The sequence below is a fragment of the Eschscholzia californica genome, unplaced genomic scaffold (assembly GCF_041429995.1).
Source record: "Eschscholzia californica isolate CP2 unplaced genomic scaffold, dmEscCali1.0.p SCAF_1, whole genome shotgun sequence".
NCBI classification, from domain to species: Eukaryota; Viridiplantae; Streptophyta; class Magnoliopsida; order Ranunculales; family Papaveraceae; genus Eschscholzia; species Eschscholzia californica.
In genome coordinates this window covers 35,373,477-35,389,145 of record NW_028238198.1, presented here as the reverse complement: position 1 = coordinate 35,389,145, position 15,669 = coordinate 35,373,477, and the positions used below count along the sequence as shown (strand labels likewise).

General features: G+C 37.5%; 1 protein-coding gene and 2 long non-coding RNA genes across 3 annotated transcripts; 2 read left to right on the top strand and 1 right to left on the bottom strand.

The window, feature by feature from the left end:
* On the top strand, positions 1-4,379 carry LOC147566397 (major latex protein 146-like). Its single transcript, XM_086652892.1, has 2 exons — positions 1-411; positions 3,945-4,379. The coding sequence occupies exons 1-2, from the start codon at positions 225-227 to the stop codon at positions 4,220-4,222; spliced, it is 465 nt and encodes a 154-aa protein (XP_086509018.1). The 5' UTR covers positions 1-224; the 3' UTR covers positions 4,223-4,379.
* LOC147566398 (uncharacterized) lies at positions 2,313-3,231 on the bottom strand. Its single transcript, XR_015230451.1, has 2 exons — positions 3,167-3,231; positions 2,313-3,129 (listed from the first exon to the last, which is right to left on the bottom strand). It is a non-coding gene; the product is annotated as an uncharacterized LOC147566398 (long non-coding RNA).
* Positions 4,380-7,719: 3,340 nt separating the features above from the next.
* LOC147566396 (uncharacterized) lies at positions 7,720-15,311 on the top strand. The gene is made up of 2 exons (XR_015230453.1): positions 7,720-12,094; positions 13,041-15,311. It is a non-coding gene; the product is annotated as an uncharacterized LOC147566396 (long non-coding RNA).
* The last annotated feature ends 358 nt before the right edge of the window (positions 15,312-15,669 follow it).

The following is a 15,669-nucleotide window of genomic DNA, read 5'->3' as shown; positions in this document are numbered from 1 at the left end:
GCACAAGTCTCATTATCACACTCTTTGCACATTATATAGAGCCCCAAACAGGACCATTTATCTAAGTTTATTAATTGCATTTTAATTTTGAATTAGGTGAAAATAATCAATAATGATATAGGCTTCTAACCATATATCTACCATAGGGTTGTATTTTTCAAACTATATAAACTCATCTGCAGTTCCTCTTATTCTCATCAAGAAAGTGAAATATTTAAGAATTCATGATGGTTGAGAAACTAGAGGTTGAGACTGAGGTGAATTCTTCAGCTCATCAATTCTATGCTTTATATAAGGATGATGTACACCAAGTTTCAAAGCATATACCTCATATTTACCATAACAGTGTCCAAATTCTAGAAGGAGATGGAGTTAGTGTTGGTACTATCAAGGTGTGGCATTACAAAGTTGGTAAGTCACTCACTATATACAAAATTTTGTGGCTAGTTTTAAACTTTGGGACAATTTCAATTTCTCCCTTTCTCAGACTGCACATAAAATAAATGTATAGATTTCATGTTTATAGATATTTTTTTAAGAATTTTGTTGACACCGGAGAGTCTCGCAAATATCAGTCGACATTTTATATATTTTGAATTGGACAAAATGTCCATTGCCATTTTGAAAACCTTACCATGACAATTGGGAGACATTTCATGATATTTTGAAAGACATTTTCTAGTAAGATTAGGAGATTAGGATTTTCATTGATCTCATTTCCATGAAATTTTCTAAAACAAAACACACGAGGGAATAACTCGTGCCAGAGACGCATGGACAACTATATCAAATTTTGAAATTGAAAAAAAAAAGTAAGAAGATTGAGTTTGGAAATGATTTCTTAAAAACAAGGAGGATGACATTTTTGTGTCCATCTGAAGATGAAGTGTAATCTCAACCATTGAAGATAAGTTTAGGGCAGTGAAATTTTAGTCATACGAGAGAAAGGTACTCTAAAACAGATATCATTCTATCTTATTATATGGATATAATAAAACAAATAAAGAATAATAACATTTGATATTATTATTGTTTATTATAAAAAATATAATTGCATATCAATATAAATAATATATTATTTTAATAGTATCATATTATTGTTGTTATTGTTATTATTATTATTATTATTATTATTATTATTATTATTATTATTATTATTATTATTATTATTATTATTATTATTATTATTTTATATTCTTTGTAATATGGTTATCACTATATTACTTTTCTATTATTTAATTTCTACTTATTTGTGTTGTAAATATTGTTAATGTCATTATTTTTCAAAAATCATTATTTTTTTAAAAAATCATTATTTATTTAAAAAAACATTATTTTTTTTTCAACAATCATTTTTTTTTCAAAATTCATTTTTCTTTATTTTTGAAAAATAATTATTTTGTAGAAGGAATAACTGTTTTTTGAAAAAAAATGGATTTTTAAAAATATAATGATTTTTGAAAAAATAATGATTTTTTAAAAAAATAATGATTTTTGAAAAAAAATAATGATTTTTGAAAAAAACTAATGATTTTGAAAAAAAATAATGATTTTTTCAAAAATCATTATTTTTGAAGAATAATGATTTTTGAAAAATAATTCTTTTGTAGAAGGAATAACTATTTTTTGAAAAAATAATGTTTTCTGAAAAATAATGTTTTTTGAAAAATAATGATTTTTGAAAAATTATGATTTTTGAAAAAAATAATATTTTTACAATAATTATTTTGTAGAAAGAAATAACTATTTATGAATTTTTCGTGGAAAAAAATAGGTTTCATGAAATTTCAGTTACCGGAAAAAAAATAGGTTTCATGAAATTTCAGTTACCTAGAGAGACAATATTTGGATGAGATTTTGTTTTTGGGATATTATTCATGAATTTGAAGGATATTATTTTAATTAGAATCTTATTTTATAAGAATCCAAATATAATAGACAAACAAACCAAAGGATTTTAAATGAAGGAATCAAGAATCCTAGAATTCTTATTGGTTACCAAACAAACCAAAAGAAACCATTTGGATTCATGAATTCGTGGAATCATGAATCCCAAGGACTCATGAATCCACGGATTCATGAATCCTGCAACCAAACGCACCATTAGATTATCAGTGTCAATATTAATTATTATATCACCGTAGTAGAGAGGAAACTTTTTTTTTGTTTTGAAAGTAAGAGGCAGTCTTGAGTTTAGGGAATTTAAAATAAAAAAGAAGTTGATGATGAAGTAGCCCTAAAATTAACGAAGTTTTCATTTTTTTCGAAACCAAGCGAAACCATTTTTCATTTATAAGTGATTCAATCACAAGTTACATGGACGATAATTCTTATTTCTTTGAGAACTCCATGAGAGTTAAATACCTTTAAATATAAAGTGCCCCATAAAGGGAAAGAAATTGACTAGACACAGACACAAAAATCCTATAGATCGAGAATTAAAGACCCTAAAGGTCGACGAAAAGATCATATAGATCGATAATTAAAGACCCTAAAGGCCGACAAAAAGAAAATTACAACAATAATATTAAACCAATAAAAGTGAAATCTAGATCGTTCTTTTCTCTTGACTTGTAATTTCATCTTCAATCTTCTTGAATCGTTCATCGTAGAATTCGGCGATATTGAATCTTCTTTTCTCTCTGACATCTTTATCCATACTTCCATTCCTTAAACATATAAAACCACCAACAAGTGGATTAGAACCTTCAACAAAAAAAAAACAAGTGGATTAAATCCTTCATCGAATGTAATTTTTGTAACTTTAAGAAATGAATATTTGATCCATGTTAGAGAGAGAAGAACAAGAAGAATCCAATAAGACGAACTGTGTAGAATAAGATTTGATTCCATAGAATTTCTCTTTAAAACCTACACTCTGAAATCTTATTATATATATAATATAAATAACAAAGAGGAAAATCCGGATGAGGGACTCTCAAAATTAACCGAGTTACTTACACTAATTGGGCCATCAGTTTTGTGTTTGAGACATAAAGAGTAAAGACTATGTTTGGTAGAGCGAGCTAGCCACCAATTGACTTGCTGCCTAAATAGTAACATGCTTTCAAATAACCTCTCATTATCTGATTATCATAATCTTCACCACCACAGGCTTCGACTACCAACCTGATTTCTCTTTTTTTTTTTTTTTTTGTTGAAACACCTGATTTCTCTTTCTCTTAGAAACTCTAGTCCACTTAGCTGGGAGAGAGAAGAGAGAGAGAGAGGGATATATATATATATATATATATGATAGTGGTGGTCGGAGGTGATAATAGTGGCGAAGACGAAGATTACGGGATAAATCACAAGCATATTAGCTTTTGTGGTGAAAATGGAGTCGCAACGACCGAGTCAATTGGGTTAACTCTGGTTAAAAGTCAACGTTCCGTGGTGGGAAGTGGATACCCAAATTATCCATCTTACAAAATTAATGCAAAAATTGGTAAATACCCTCCTTGAATTGAAATTTGTGGTTGGTTTTTGTAATACGTTTAAATAAATGAAGGATATTATGATAACCGGAGGGCTACAATGACAAAAAGTTGGCAAAATTATTGACTTAAAGACTCATTTTCACCAAAAGACAAAAAATTTTCAAAGTTTGAGTTCGATCTGAACCGTTCGATGTGACTTATCAAGTCAAGGATTTTCTTTGTACACTTAGTATTAGATAATGACAGTTCTACAATGATAAAGACTACCATTTCAACAAAAAAAATGATAAAGGCTACCATTCATGTTTCTCTCCTATATGACGCCACATTGCAGTAATCTTTTTCATCATATATTCATATGTACAGAGGACTACTAATGGTCGAATCTCTTTGCAAGTAATTTTGATTTTTCACAACATACAAGCAATTATCCTACCTTAGAATTAAGAAACCCTTAGGGACAACATAATTTACTTGTAATTTAAAAAGGATTATGATATGTAGCTGGGAAACCTGAAAACTGTACGGAGAGGACAACCGTGGTAGACGATGAGAAGAGGGTGATCACTCACAGCGTCTTTGAAGGAGATCCCATGAAATTCTACAAGGTTTTCGACCTCACCCTTACTGTTACTCCTAAGGTGGATGGAAATGGTTGCTTGGTCAAATGGACTCTAGAATATGAGAAGATCAACGATGACGTTCCCACTCCAACTGAGTACATTGAAACCCTGGAGCAGATCACCAAAGACTTGGATGCTTGCCTCCAACTTCAAGCCTAATAAAATGGCTTAGTATATATAAAACTGTGTGGTAAAGTACTTGTATGAATTAAATAAGTGATAATGACTACGAATTGTATTGTAATAATGGTGGTATGGACATAAACCTGTTGCTGCCTATGTTAAGATGAATGGTTTGGATGACTATGGTTTGCTAGCTCTTTTCTCTTTTAGCACTTTCTTGTTCTTATGTTATTACAATACCATTGTATTAAATAAATGGCTCTTCTCAAAATACACAGTTGTGTTTTACACATAATTTATGCTAATCCTATTTGATTAGTTGGTTGCTTGATACATTCGGGTCAAGTGGCCGTCCGTTTATGCTTCACGTACACTTAATACTCCGCCTCAAGTTTGAGTGGGAATTAATGCTAATGACAGCCAACTTGCCAATATTTTCTCAAAAGCTTAAGTATCAAGTGGTTTACTAAAAATATTTGCGAGTTGTTCAGACGTAGGTGTGAAGCGAAGGGTGATCAGTTTGGACTTAATATTCCCGATCCAAGTGGTTGTCAATTTCAATATGTTTAGTGAGTTCGTGAAGGACAAGACTAGTGGTAATGTGTAAGGCCACACGATTATCATAATGTATAGGGAGAGAATGAGTGATACCAAGATAATAGATGAGATATTTGAGCCGTTGGAGCTCAAAGGTAAGAGTAGCCAAATCCTTATATTCAGCTTTAGTAGAGGATTTTGCAACAATTGGTTGTTTTTAAGATTTCTATGTAATTAGACTAGAACCGATAACAGCGAAATAACCAGTAGTGGAACGTGAGAATGGTTTAGGTCAAGAGCCCACAAAGTGGGGATTGCTCTTGTATTGTTACTCTTGTATTTATAGTAAAAGGAAGAGAGGATAATTACAATAATAAACTTACAAGACTAAAGTTTTTACACATATATAATTATCTATTGACACCCCCTCAAGCCGAACGTCCCATAGTGAGAGAGAGCTTGAATCTTAAGTCATTGAACCGAGAGGTGGAGAGCCCTTTGGTGAATATGTCCGCCAGCTAAGAGTTGCCTGGGATGTACTTGACTTGAAGTTGCCCTGCTGTGACTCTCTCTCTCTAACAAAGTGGAAATCAATGGCAGCATGTCGTGTTCGAGAATGAAGAATTGGGTTCACAACAAGGTATGTTGTGCTAATGTTATCACAAAATACAACAGGTGGTTCATGGAGGAAATTTTGCAGCCAAATCAAGTCAGCACTGGTGTGAGAGACAACTCTATACTCTGCTTTAGTCGATGATCGAGCAACAGTGGGTTGAGTTTTAGATGTCCACATAATCAGATTGGGACCAAGAAACACACATGAACTTGTTGTGGATTGTCTATTGTCTGGAGCTCCAGCCCAATCTGCATCAGAGAAGCCAATAATGGGAGAGTCTAATGCTCTTTTAATACAATAAGCCCTCATCAATCGAACCCTTCAAATATCGAAGAATCCTTTTGGCACCAGTGAGATGAACATTGGTTGGAGTTTTCATAAACTTTGAGACTTAATTAACAACATAAGCAATATTTGGCCAAGAGAGTCAGATATTGCAATGCACCACCCATACTACGAAAATGTTGAGGGTTAGATAAGGGATCACCATCTAATTTTGGTAATTTAGTCCCTGTTGTAACTGGTGTTGGGACTGGTTTAGAGTCAAACAGACCAAATCTCTTGAGTAAATCAGCAGTATACTTCTTTTGAGTAAGAAGGAGAGAGTTTGAATTTCGTGTAGCCTCCATGCCAAGAAAGAAATTCAAATCCCCCATACCCGACATCTCAAATACCTTTTTAAGATTTTCAATCAATACATTCAAAACAGAGACAAGAACCAGTAACAATAATGTCGTCGACATATGAAAGAAGAATCGTGAGATCATCATTGTGTCGAGAGTAAAACATAGAGGGGTCAGAGATTGAGAGCTTCAAACCTAACTGAACCAAGAAGGTGTTGAATCGATGATGCCAAGCCCTAGGGGCTTGTTTGAGGCCATAGAGGGATTTATTGAGTTTACAAACATGAGTGGAATATTGAGGGTGTTCGAACCCCTGTGGTTGTGTCATATAAACAAACTCATGTAATTCACCATTAAGAAAAGCATTTTTAACGTCTAATTGACGTATTAGCTAATTACCTGACACTGTCATTGAAAGAACAGTTCAAATAGTAGCTGGACGAACCTCAAGACTGAATGTTACCTCATAATCAATGCCTAACTGTTGAGTAAACCCACGAGCTACTAATCTAGCCTTGTGCCTCTGTATTGAACCATCAACCCTTTGCTTAACCTTAAAAATCCATTTACAATCAACCAAATTCATGGACGAATCTCTAGGAACTAATGTCCAGGTATTGCTCTTCATTGGAGCTAAAATTTCATCTTGCATTGCTGACTTTCAGTGTGAGTGTTTTGACGCCTGAGAAAAACTTGTTGGTTCATGAAAAATGAAGGAATGAGAAGAAGAGTCAGAGGTTGTGGTTAACAACACTCTTGGTTTTCCTGTTCCATCTCGACTGCGAGTGCCCATAGGATGTAAAGAAGTAATGGAGGTGGAAGAGGAATGAGGAAATTGAGGGGTGGTTCAGACAGAGAAAGTACAATCTCTGTTTCTTGAGGAAGACGAGAGGGAACAGATAAGTCTACGTGTGAAGTGATGGGAGACAAGCTAGGAGGAGAAGACAAATGGGGTAACATGGTGAAGGGAGGCCGGACAGATGCCATCTGAGGAATCTCAGAGACAGGTGTATCAGAGGAATTAACAGGAGGACCACTTGAAGGTAAAACGCGTGGGACCATAAGAGGTTGTGGTGAGAGAGGTGGAACGTGTGGGACCACATCAATATGTGTTGAAGGATTAGCGACTCGATGACTGATGGAGATTAACGGTGGAATAGAGGGGGGTACTGGAGACAGAGGACGAACGGTTGGATTAGAAGAGAAGTGGGTACTGATGTGGCGTTAAAATGCCACATTTGGATCACTTAACTTCGATGAGTTAGTTCGTTTCGGGTTTTATTTCTAACTATTTATGTGTTTTTCTTGGTAGGTACCTTATTTGGAGTTTGACGCTTCATTCGGAATAAAACGGAACATTTATCACATTTTCATCTCATGTGGAAGTGACCGGAAGGAAAGAACATCAGGGGTATTTTTGTCATCTTGAGAAAATCAGAGGTTAGATGGAAAGTGGAGTCAATGGTGAGTCCGACGGCGAAGACGGAAGTCCGATCGGAGTTCGAACGGAGAAATTGTGAAACAAAGAAGCCGAGGAAGTTATTTGGAAACTAATGATGAAGGCCCCTGAGTTTTACATAAAGCCCAAGTCCAAGCCCAAGTTCAAGAAACAACTCAAAGAAGAGAAAACCAACCAGAGGAATTTTGTGGGCGCCCCCTCAAATAAAGATTATTATGAATCAAAGATTTTAGAAGCACCACCTATGTGGGCCTAATTTGAAGAGGATTAAAACAAGTCTGATTGGAAAAAGGGGGATCATCTTCTTCATTAGAGTATTAGGGTTTTTGGAGAAAATCATCTTCTCCATTGGCTAGGGTTTGCAGGAGAGAGTTTTGAAGAGCTAGGGTTTGTTCAAAGGGTTAGAGAGAGAAAAGCATAGAGGTTGCCGGCCAACACTCAAGGCCGGCCAAGTCTAGGCCGGCAGGGTAGCAATTCAGGAAGGATAGAGGCAGCAGCAACTAGGGTTTTAATCAACTCAGGTTCTCCATTGGAGTAGCAAGGGGACAACAGCAAAAAGGTTCAACTCGGTACCAAGGAGGCACGGAACAGTTGCCCGGATTCACTAGAACAGCAACTCGGGTCACCGGGAGTAAGGCTACTCGGGTTTTGCTGCCATTAAAGCAGCTCGAGTCGGGCTTACAACAAGATCGGCAGCAAGAACAGATCGGTCTAGGTAGCAGCAGCACGGGATTGTGAGAAAGTAGACCTGGCCGGAATTTCCATCTATTTGACCGAACTGTTCTTCCTTATTCCGGTCACTATTTTTGCCGGAAACTATAACGTTTTCGTTTGGAACTTCTTTGCCTTGATGCTCTTGATCTTTGGTTGTGTTTTGGGTTCAAATTTCTAGTGAGAGAAAGCTTGATCAAGCTTTCATGGTGGTTTGGTTTGAGAGGAAGAAGATGACACTCTGTTAAGGGGAGCTCAAGTTCTGCTGAGAGGACACCTATTGTACACTGTTAAGGGGATTCCTGCATTCTTGTACAGGGAGATCGACAACACTTAAACACATATACTTCCCGTCGATCTTAGTCTCGCGCCTCATCGAAATAAGGAGATTTTCACCTTAACTCATGTCTTTCTTTACTTTCTTCTCGTTTATTATGTGCTCCACCATGTCTAGCTAGCTTTTGTAGTCGGATACTCGTGATACATGTTTTGATGTGACAAGAGTTTTATTGCTTTTAATGATAAAATCTTCCTGATTTTTAGACCGTTCATGGACTGGAATTTGAGTTAAACCAAGAGTTTGTGACCAATCCAAGTAAATGGGTGAAGTTAACTAACTTTTCATGCTTATAGATCATTAGTACTAGTCACTATCGATTTTGTGGATCGAAGTATCCCCCTCACATTATTCTTGCTCGACCCTTTTTCCCGACTCTCTCTCACCTCTCCTGTATATAATTTAGTTTACTTTTCGTTATTTCCTATAAGTCACTCCAAAAACCAAATTATCATCTTTTATTTTAGTCTGAGTTCAGTGACACCTAGACCGGTGGGCTAGACTTTCTCGATATTCGTATTACCTTCCTATCTTCGTGGATCGATCCCGGTCTTACCGGGTTATTACTTGACGCCCGTATACTTGCGGGTGGAGACCTTTTAGGGTAATCTTTTAGGCCCATCAAGTTTTTGGCGCCGCTGCCGGGGATAGGTTTTGTAGTTTGTTTGTTTTGTTCATTAGTTTAGTGTTATTTGTTAACTTAGACGTTTTTGTTTATTTTCGCAGTTTCTGACTCTTTCTTGTTTTCAGGAACTACTTTAAGAAAAAAAAAAGCCGAAAAAAAAGTTAAAGCGAAGGAAAAGACAGGAGTTAAAAAGCTAATCGAAAGGAAGAACGAAGCGAGAGGAACATTCGCTAGTATCGTATTCTATTTCTTTCTTTCTTACTTGTGTGTGATTGGTTGAATAGTTCCATTTATAACTTGTGTGTTGTTCCTTGAACATTGTGAGATCATGGCACGTTATTCTAACGGTTGGCTATTATATGTTGATAATGATGACCTTGATCTGAGGAGTTCCATCACTACCCGACCTGATATGACCTTAAGAGAATACCAACAGTTGCGCGGAGCTGAGCTTAACCAACATGGTATGACCCTAGGAGAATACCGACGGATGAATGAGGGCAATAGACCAGTTGAGCCTAATCGACCTGGTATGACCTTAGGGGAATACCAACAGATGAGTAGAAACGAGCCTGACCAATATGGTATGACCTTCGGGGATTATCAACGAATGTTTAGAAACGGTCCGATTAGTGAGTGGAGTAGACCAGAACCTGATCGATCTCGTATGATATTAGGAGAATACCGACATATGTATAGAGATGGTCAGATTAGTGATGGATATGGTCTGACACCAAATATGTATGAGAGACCATATAGTCCACACTATTCTGAAACCAGTGACTTTAGAGACAGTTATGATCCTAGTATGTACGGTGGGAGTTATGATCAAGAGTCTTCATTTAATTATACTAGTGAGCCTTAGTATGAGGAAACTCTCGAGGATAGATCCCAAACAGAGTCTAAGAGTCATTTTACTGAGATGATGTCGCAATTTGCGACTCAAATGCAGCAGGAGATTGAGTCATGGCTCAACAGGTAAAAATACTTAAGTCACAGTCATTCGTCGACGAGGAAGGGGTTTCACCACCCCAAACTCAAGAGGGTACTAGGTACGATGACGAGGATAATACGTCTAACCCTAGTACTAAGTTAAATGTCGATGAATTTACTGATAGTACCCAAGAATCTGAACAGATTGATGACCTTATAGTCTCTTTACCTCGATCCTTATCGTCTCATTATGATAAGACTCTACCAGACTTTGATGTTCAGGATGATGGCTCTATGAGCAAGTTTGAGGATGACACGATTATGAACCATCCGAGTTTTGACACTTGTAAGGAGTCAGTCTTAGATGCAATGCTAGGAAGGCCTGATATTATAACTCACTGCGAGGCTCCAGATGGCTTTGAGGGTATTGATGACTTAGTAGTTAGAGACATGTTGGATAGTTTGTCAGACTATTTACCTAAGGAAATCATCTAAGGAAATCATGGACCTTGACTTGGTTCCTGAGCCTATTGCCTTACCCTTAGAGTCTAGTTCGACTTTCCACATGATCTCAAACTCGGTTGTTGATCCCTTTTGGGACATTTCAGACGTCTTTCCAAAGACGTCTATGGACATAGTGGATATTCTATCCACTAAGCTCCCAGATGATTTTTTGCCTTCTACTGATATTTTGACTCTTCACGTGTATGTCGATCCTTTTGATGATTTCTTTGTTGTCGTTCCTTCTATTTATGCCTACTTAGTGGTCTATGCACCCACTAATTTTGGGGATGGTTTGTTTTCTTTTATCGTCTCATGTGCACTTCATATTCTTTATCTTTTTGTGAGAAGATTAGCACCTGTGTATAGCTTTCTTTGGGTTGACCCCCAAAATTTCCGACTCTTATTGTATGATCTTTGATTGATTGAGATGGGTCTTGATGTTTGTGGGTATCATCTCTGGAAACCCTCCACGAGACAGAACTCGTGCTCTTGCGAGAGCAAGAGAATCAACGGCTAATTGCATAGCTCAATGCAATCGTGTTTACCCGCGTTAGTGGTCATTTTTATGGTCATGATCTTATGTGCTTCATTCTCATATTTTTTGTTGATCATAGGAGCATTTCTTACTTGTTTTGCTTCTGAGGCATTGTTTGTTCCAAGTTTGGGGATGGCGACGAGCTCGACATCAACTTGGAACCTGTTCATACACGAGTCTCGGTAATAGTATCTCTTATCTCCTCCGGCTATGGTAATATCTTTCCATTCTTCTCTTTAAATTAATATGTCTTATCTTTTGGTGAGTATATGGTTGAAACATTGAGGACAATGTTAGTTTTAAGTTTGGGGATGGGGGTATGACTTTTAGCCATGACCATGGGGTTTCAAAAGACAAGAAGGTTCGATAAATTCGACCAAATTTGAAATTTTTTTGGGTAGATTTGATATGACTTTAGTGGTATGCTTAAGTATGTTGATGCATGTGTTTCAGTTTTGGTGAATGTTATGCATGTTCTTAGTCTTTTTCATGAATGTCGAGTCCTTTAGCGTTTGTTGTCTGATCATGTGAGTAGCATCCTAAGGAAGAAGAAACATTTCTGAGGGACCTATACTTGTCATTAGTGGAGACTTAAACCCATGTGAGATATCTGAGCCTTTATATTATTTTCGAGTGTACTCTTCTGCGCTAACTCTGAGTAGAATGAAGAGCTACTCAACCTCGTAACTTTTAAAAGAGCTTAGACGATCTCATGAGCTCAACTTTCTTAGCCACTAGGAGTGACATCAGGATAGCGACCTTACTCTTGTAGTCCATGAAACCCGATAATAGTGTCAACTTTAGGTAGACGGATACTCCACCATCTATTCATCATCTTACTCCCGAGAATGAAGACATGATAGTTGTAGAAAGAAGAATGTGAAAGCAAAGTGCGAAAGAAGAAAAAGTTGTTTGTTGAGAATACTAGTGTTCTTGTTTTGTTATTAGACAAAAACAAAAAAAACAAAAAAAAAATAAATAAGTGAAAAAAAAAAAAGATTGAGTTTATTTGTTATTTTGTTTGTGTTGTGAATAGGGGTGGGAATCGGGCGGGTATGGGCACCCGCGGGTAGTTCTGAGTCGGGTTCGGGCGGGTCGGGTAAGTTTCTCCTCTGTCCACTCGGGTTCTCGGGCGGATTCGGGCGGGCTTTTCTGAAATCTCCTATGATCAAAGCCCGCCCAAGCCCACTAAAGCATCGGGCAAGTCGGGCTTCGGGCAAATCGGGCATCGGGTTTCTTTATCTGGTATTTTTCTACCAGATCAGGAAACTCTAGAAATTTGATATTGTTCAAATAAGCTTCTCTAAACAAATTGATACCAAATCTTTACAAAACTTATAAATCAAGAATGAAAGAAATACTCAGATTCCGTAACATAAGAAATCAACAACTGATATAGATCTATATATGCAAACATGAGACTTGGTTGTCTTCCATTTTTTTTCTTGTCTTTGTATGTTCCATTAGTTCTTCTTTGTTCTTCCTCACATCAAAATAATCTTAAAATTTGACCACTACATAGAGATGGAAGATGATCCCAATAACTTATTTAATAGAGAAGAAGGTTGGCATAAGAAGGTCTAGTAAATAAGAGAGAAACGGCTAGAGAGACAACGTAGATTCTTTTTCTCTCTCTATGCTACCGAATTTTTCAGATTCAATGTGGTAAACAATTAGGGTTGCTTCAATGTGTAGTTTATATATCTTGGGAGAAACCTTAAATCTACTTTGGGCTTTATAGTGAAGTATAATCGACACTCAAAGTGATTGGCATCTATAGGCACCCGTCGGGTGAGCATATCGGGCTCGGGTATGGGCGGGGTGGCGGGCAGAGCTTTTCACCCGAGCCCGCCCACGAAAAATCATCGGGCTGGGCGGGTAGTACCCATCTTCGGGCGCGGGCGTCCATGGACATTGTCGGGCGCGGGTAAACGTGACGGGTATCGGGCTTTCGGGTAGAATTCCCACCCCTAGTTGTGAATAATAAAGTGTTCAAAGCAAAAGCTAAATTTAGTCGTTGTTTGAGCGTTCTTTTTATTGAAGACGTCGACATTCTCGGAATTTCACTACTTTCATCTCATTACTTGTATCCGTTGACCTTTAGAAGACACTGTTAGAGGGTAGAGTGAGCTTCCCCATTCCATTTAGTGGTTATTTCCATTCTTTAGAGATCATTTCATTTTAAAACTTGTTATCCTCATTTGTTTTGTATGTGTTGAGTTTCACTTTATTTCATGCTCACACATAGAGTGAACCATTATTATATATTCTTGAGTAATTTCATGTTTTTGAGTGTATGACCGTGAGGCTAAAGTCGAGGCGAAATGTACTAAGATAGGAATCGAGGTTTTGCAACTTTGGACTTAGATGATGCTCATTATGATTGGACGCTTACATTTTTGGATGAGACTACTAGTGAGGAGACTTTTAGCATTTATATGCGTTTATCGATTTTGATTCGCTTGTTTAGCATGCTTGAGTGTGTCATTTGTTGTCATTATCTTATTTACATCGTTGTTGAACTCTTTTATGTCTTTGGAATCTTGAATTTTGTGGGTATATTCTTTGGAAACCCTCACGAGACGACACTCGTCCACTAGAGGTAATCTAGGGGTTTAACGGCTTATTGCATACGCTAAATGCAATCGGGATTCCTCCGAAAGTGAGTTAGGATTTTACTTTAAGTTTGTTTGCTCGAGGACTAGCAAATTCTAAGTTTGGGGATGTTTGATGTGGCGTTAAAATGCCACATTTGGATCACTTAACTTCGATGAGTTAGTTCGTTTCGGGTTTTATTTCTAACTATTTATGTGTTTTTCTTGGTAGGTACCTTATTTGGAGTTTGACGCTTCATTCGGAATAAAACGGAACATTTATCACATTTTCATCTCATGTGGAAGAGACCGGAAGGAAAGAGCATCAGGGGTATTTTTGTCATTTTGAGAAAATCAGAGGTTAGATGGAAAGTGGAGTCACTGGTGAGTCCGACGACGAAGACGGAAGTCCGATCGGAGTTCGGACGGAGAAGTTGTGAAACAAAGAAGCCGAGGAAGTTATTTGGAAACTAATGATGAAGGCCCCTGAGTTTTACATAAAGCCCAAGTCCAAGCCCAAGTTCAAGAAACAACTCAAAGAAGAGAAAACCAACCAGAGGAATTTTATGGGCGCCCCCTCAAATAAAGATTATTATGAATAAAAGATTTTAGAAGCACCACCTATGTGGGCCTAATTTGAAGAGGATTAAAACAAGTCTGATTGGAAAAAGGGGGATCATCTTCTTCATTAGAGTATTAGGGTTTTTGGAGAAAATCATCTTCTCCATTTGCTAGGGTTTGCAGGAGAGACTTTTGAAGAGCTAGGGTTTGTTCAAAGGGTAGAGAAAAGCATAGAGGTTGCCGGCCAAAGCTTGGCCGGCCAACACTCAAGGCCGGCCAAGTCTAGGCCGGCAGGGTAGCAATTCGGGAAGGATAGAGGCAGCAGCAACTAGGGTTTTAATCCACTCGGGTTCTCCATTGGAGTAGCAAGGGGACAACAGCAAAAGGGTTCAACTCAGAACCAAGGAGGCACGGAACAGTTGGCCGGATTCACTAGAACAGCAGCTCGGGTCACCGGGAGTAAGGCTACTCGTGTTTTGCTGCCATTAAAGCAGCTCGAGTCGGGCTTACAACAAGATCGGCAGCAAGAACAGATCGGTCTAGGTAGCAGCAGCACGGGATTGTGAGAAAGTAGATCTGGCCGGAATTTCCATCTATTTGACCGAACTGTTCTTCCTTATTCCGGTCACTATTTTGGCCGGAAACTATAGGGTTTTCGTTTGGAACTTCTTTGCCTTGATGCTCTTGATCTTTGGTTGTGTTTTGGGTTCAAATTTCTAGTGAGAGAAAGCTTGATCAAGCTTTCATGGTGGTTTGGTTTGAGAGGAAGAAGATGACACTCTGTTAAGGGGAGGTCAAGTTATGCTGAGAGGACACCTATTGTACACTGTTAAGGGGATTCCTGCATTCTTGTACAGGGAGATCGACAGCACTTAAACACATATACTTCCCGTCGATCTTAGTCTCGCGCCTCATCGAAATAGGGAGATTTTCACCTTAACTCATGCCTTTCTTTATTTTCTTCTCGTTTATTATGTGCTCCACCATGTCTAGCTAGCTTTTGTAGTCGGATACTCGTGATACATGTTTTGATGTGACAAGAGTTTTATTGCTTTTAATGATAAAATCTTCCGGATTTTTAGACCGTTCATGGACTCGAATCTGAGTTAAACCAAGAGTTCGTTGACCAATCCAAGTAAATGGGTGAAGTTAACTAACTTTTCATGCTTATAGATCATTAGTACTAGTCACTATCGATTTTGTGGATCGAAGTATCCCCTCACTTTATTCTTGCTCGACCTTTTTTCCCGACTCATTCTCACCTCTCCTGTATATAATTTAGTTTACTTTTCGTTATTTCCTATAAGTCACTCCAAAAACCAAATAATCATCTTTTATTTTAGTCTGAGTTCACTGACACCTAGACCGGTGGGCTAGACTTTCTCGATATTCGTATTACCTTCCTATCTTCGTGGATCGATCCCGGTCTTACCGGGTTATTACTTGAC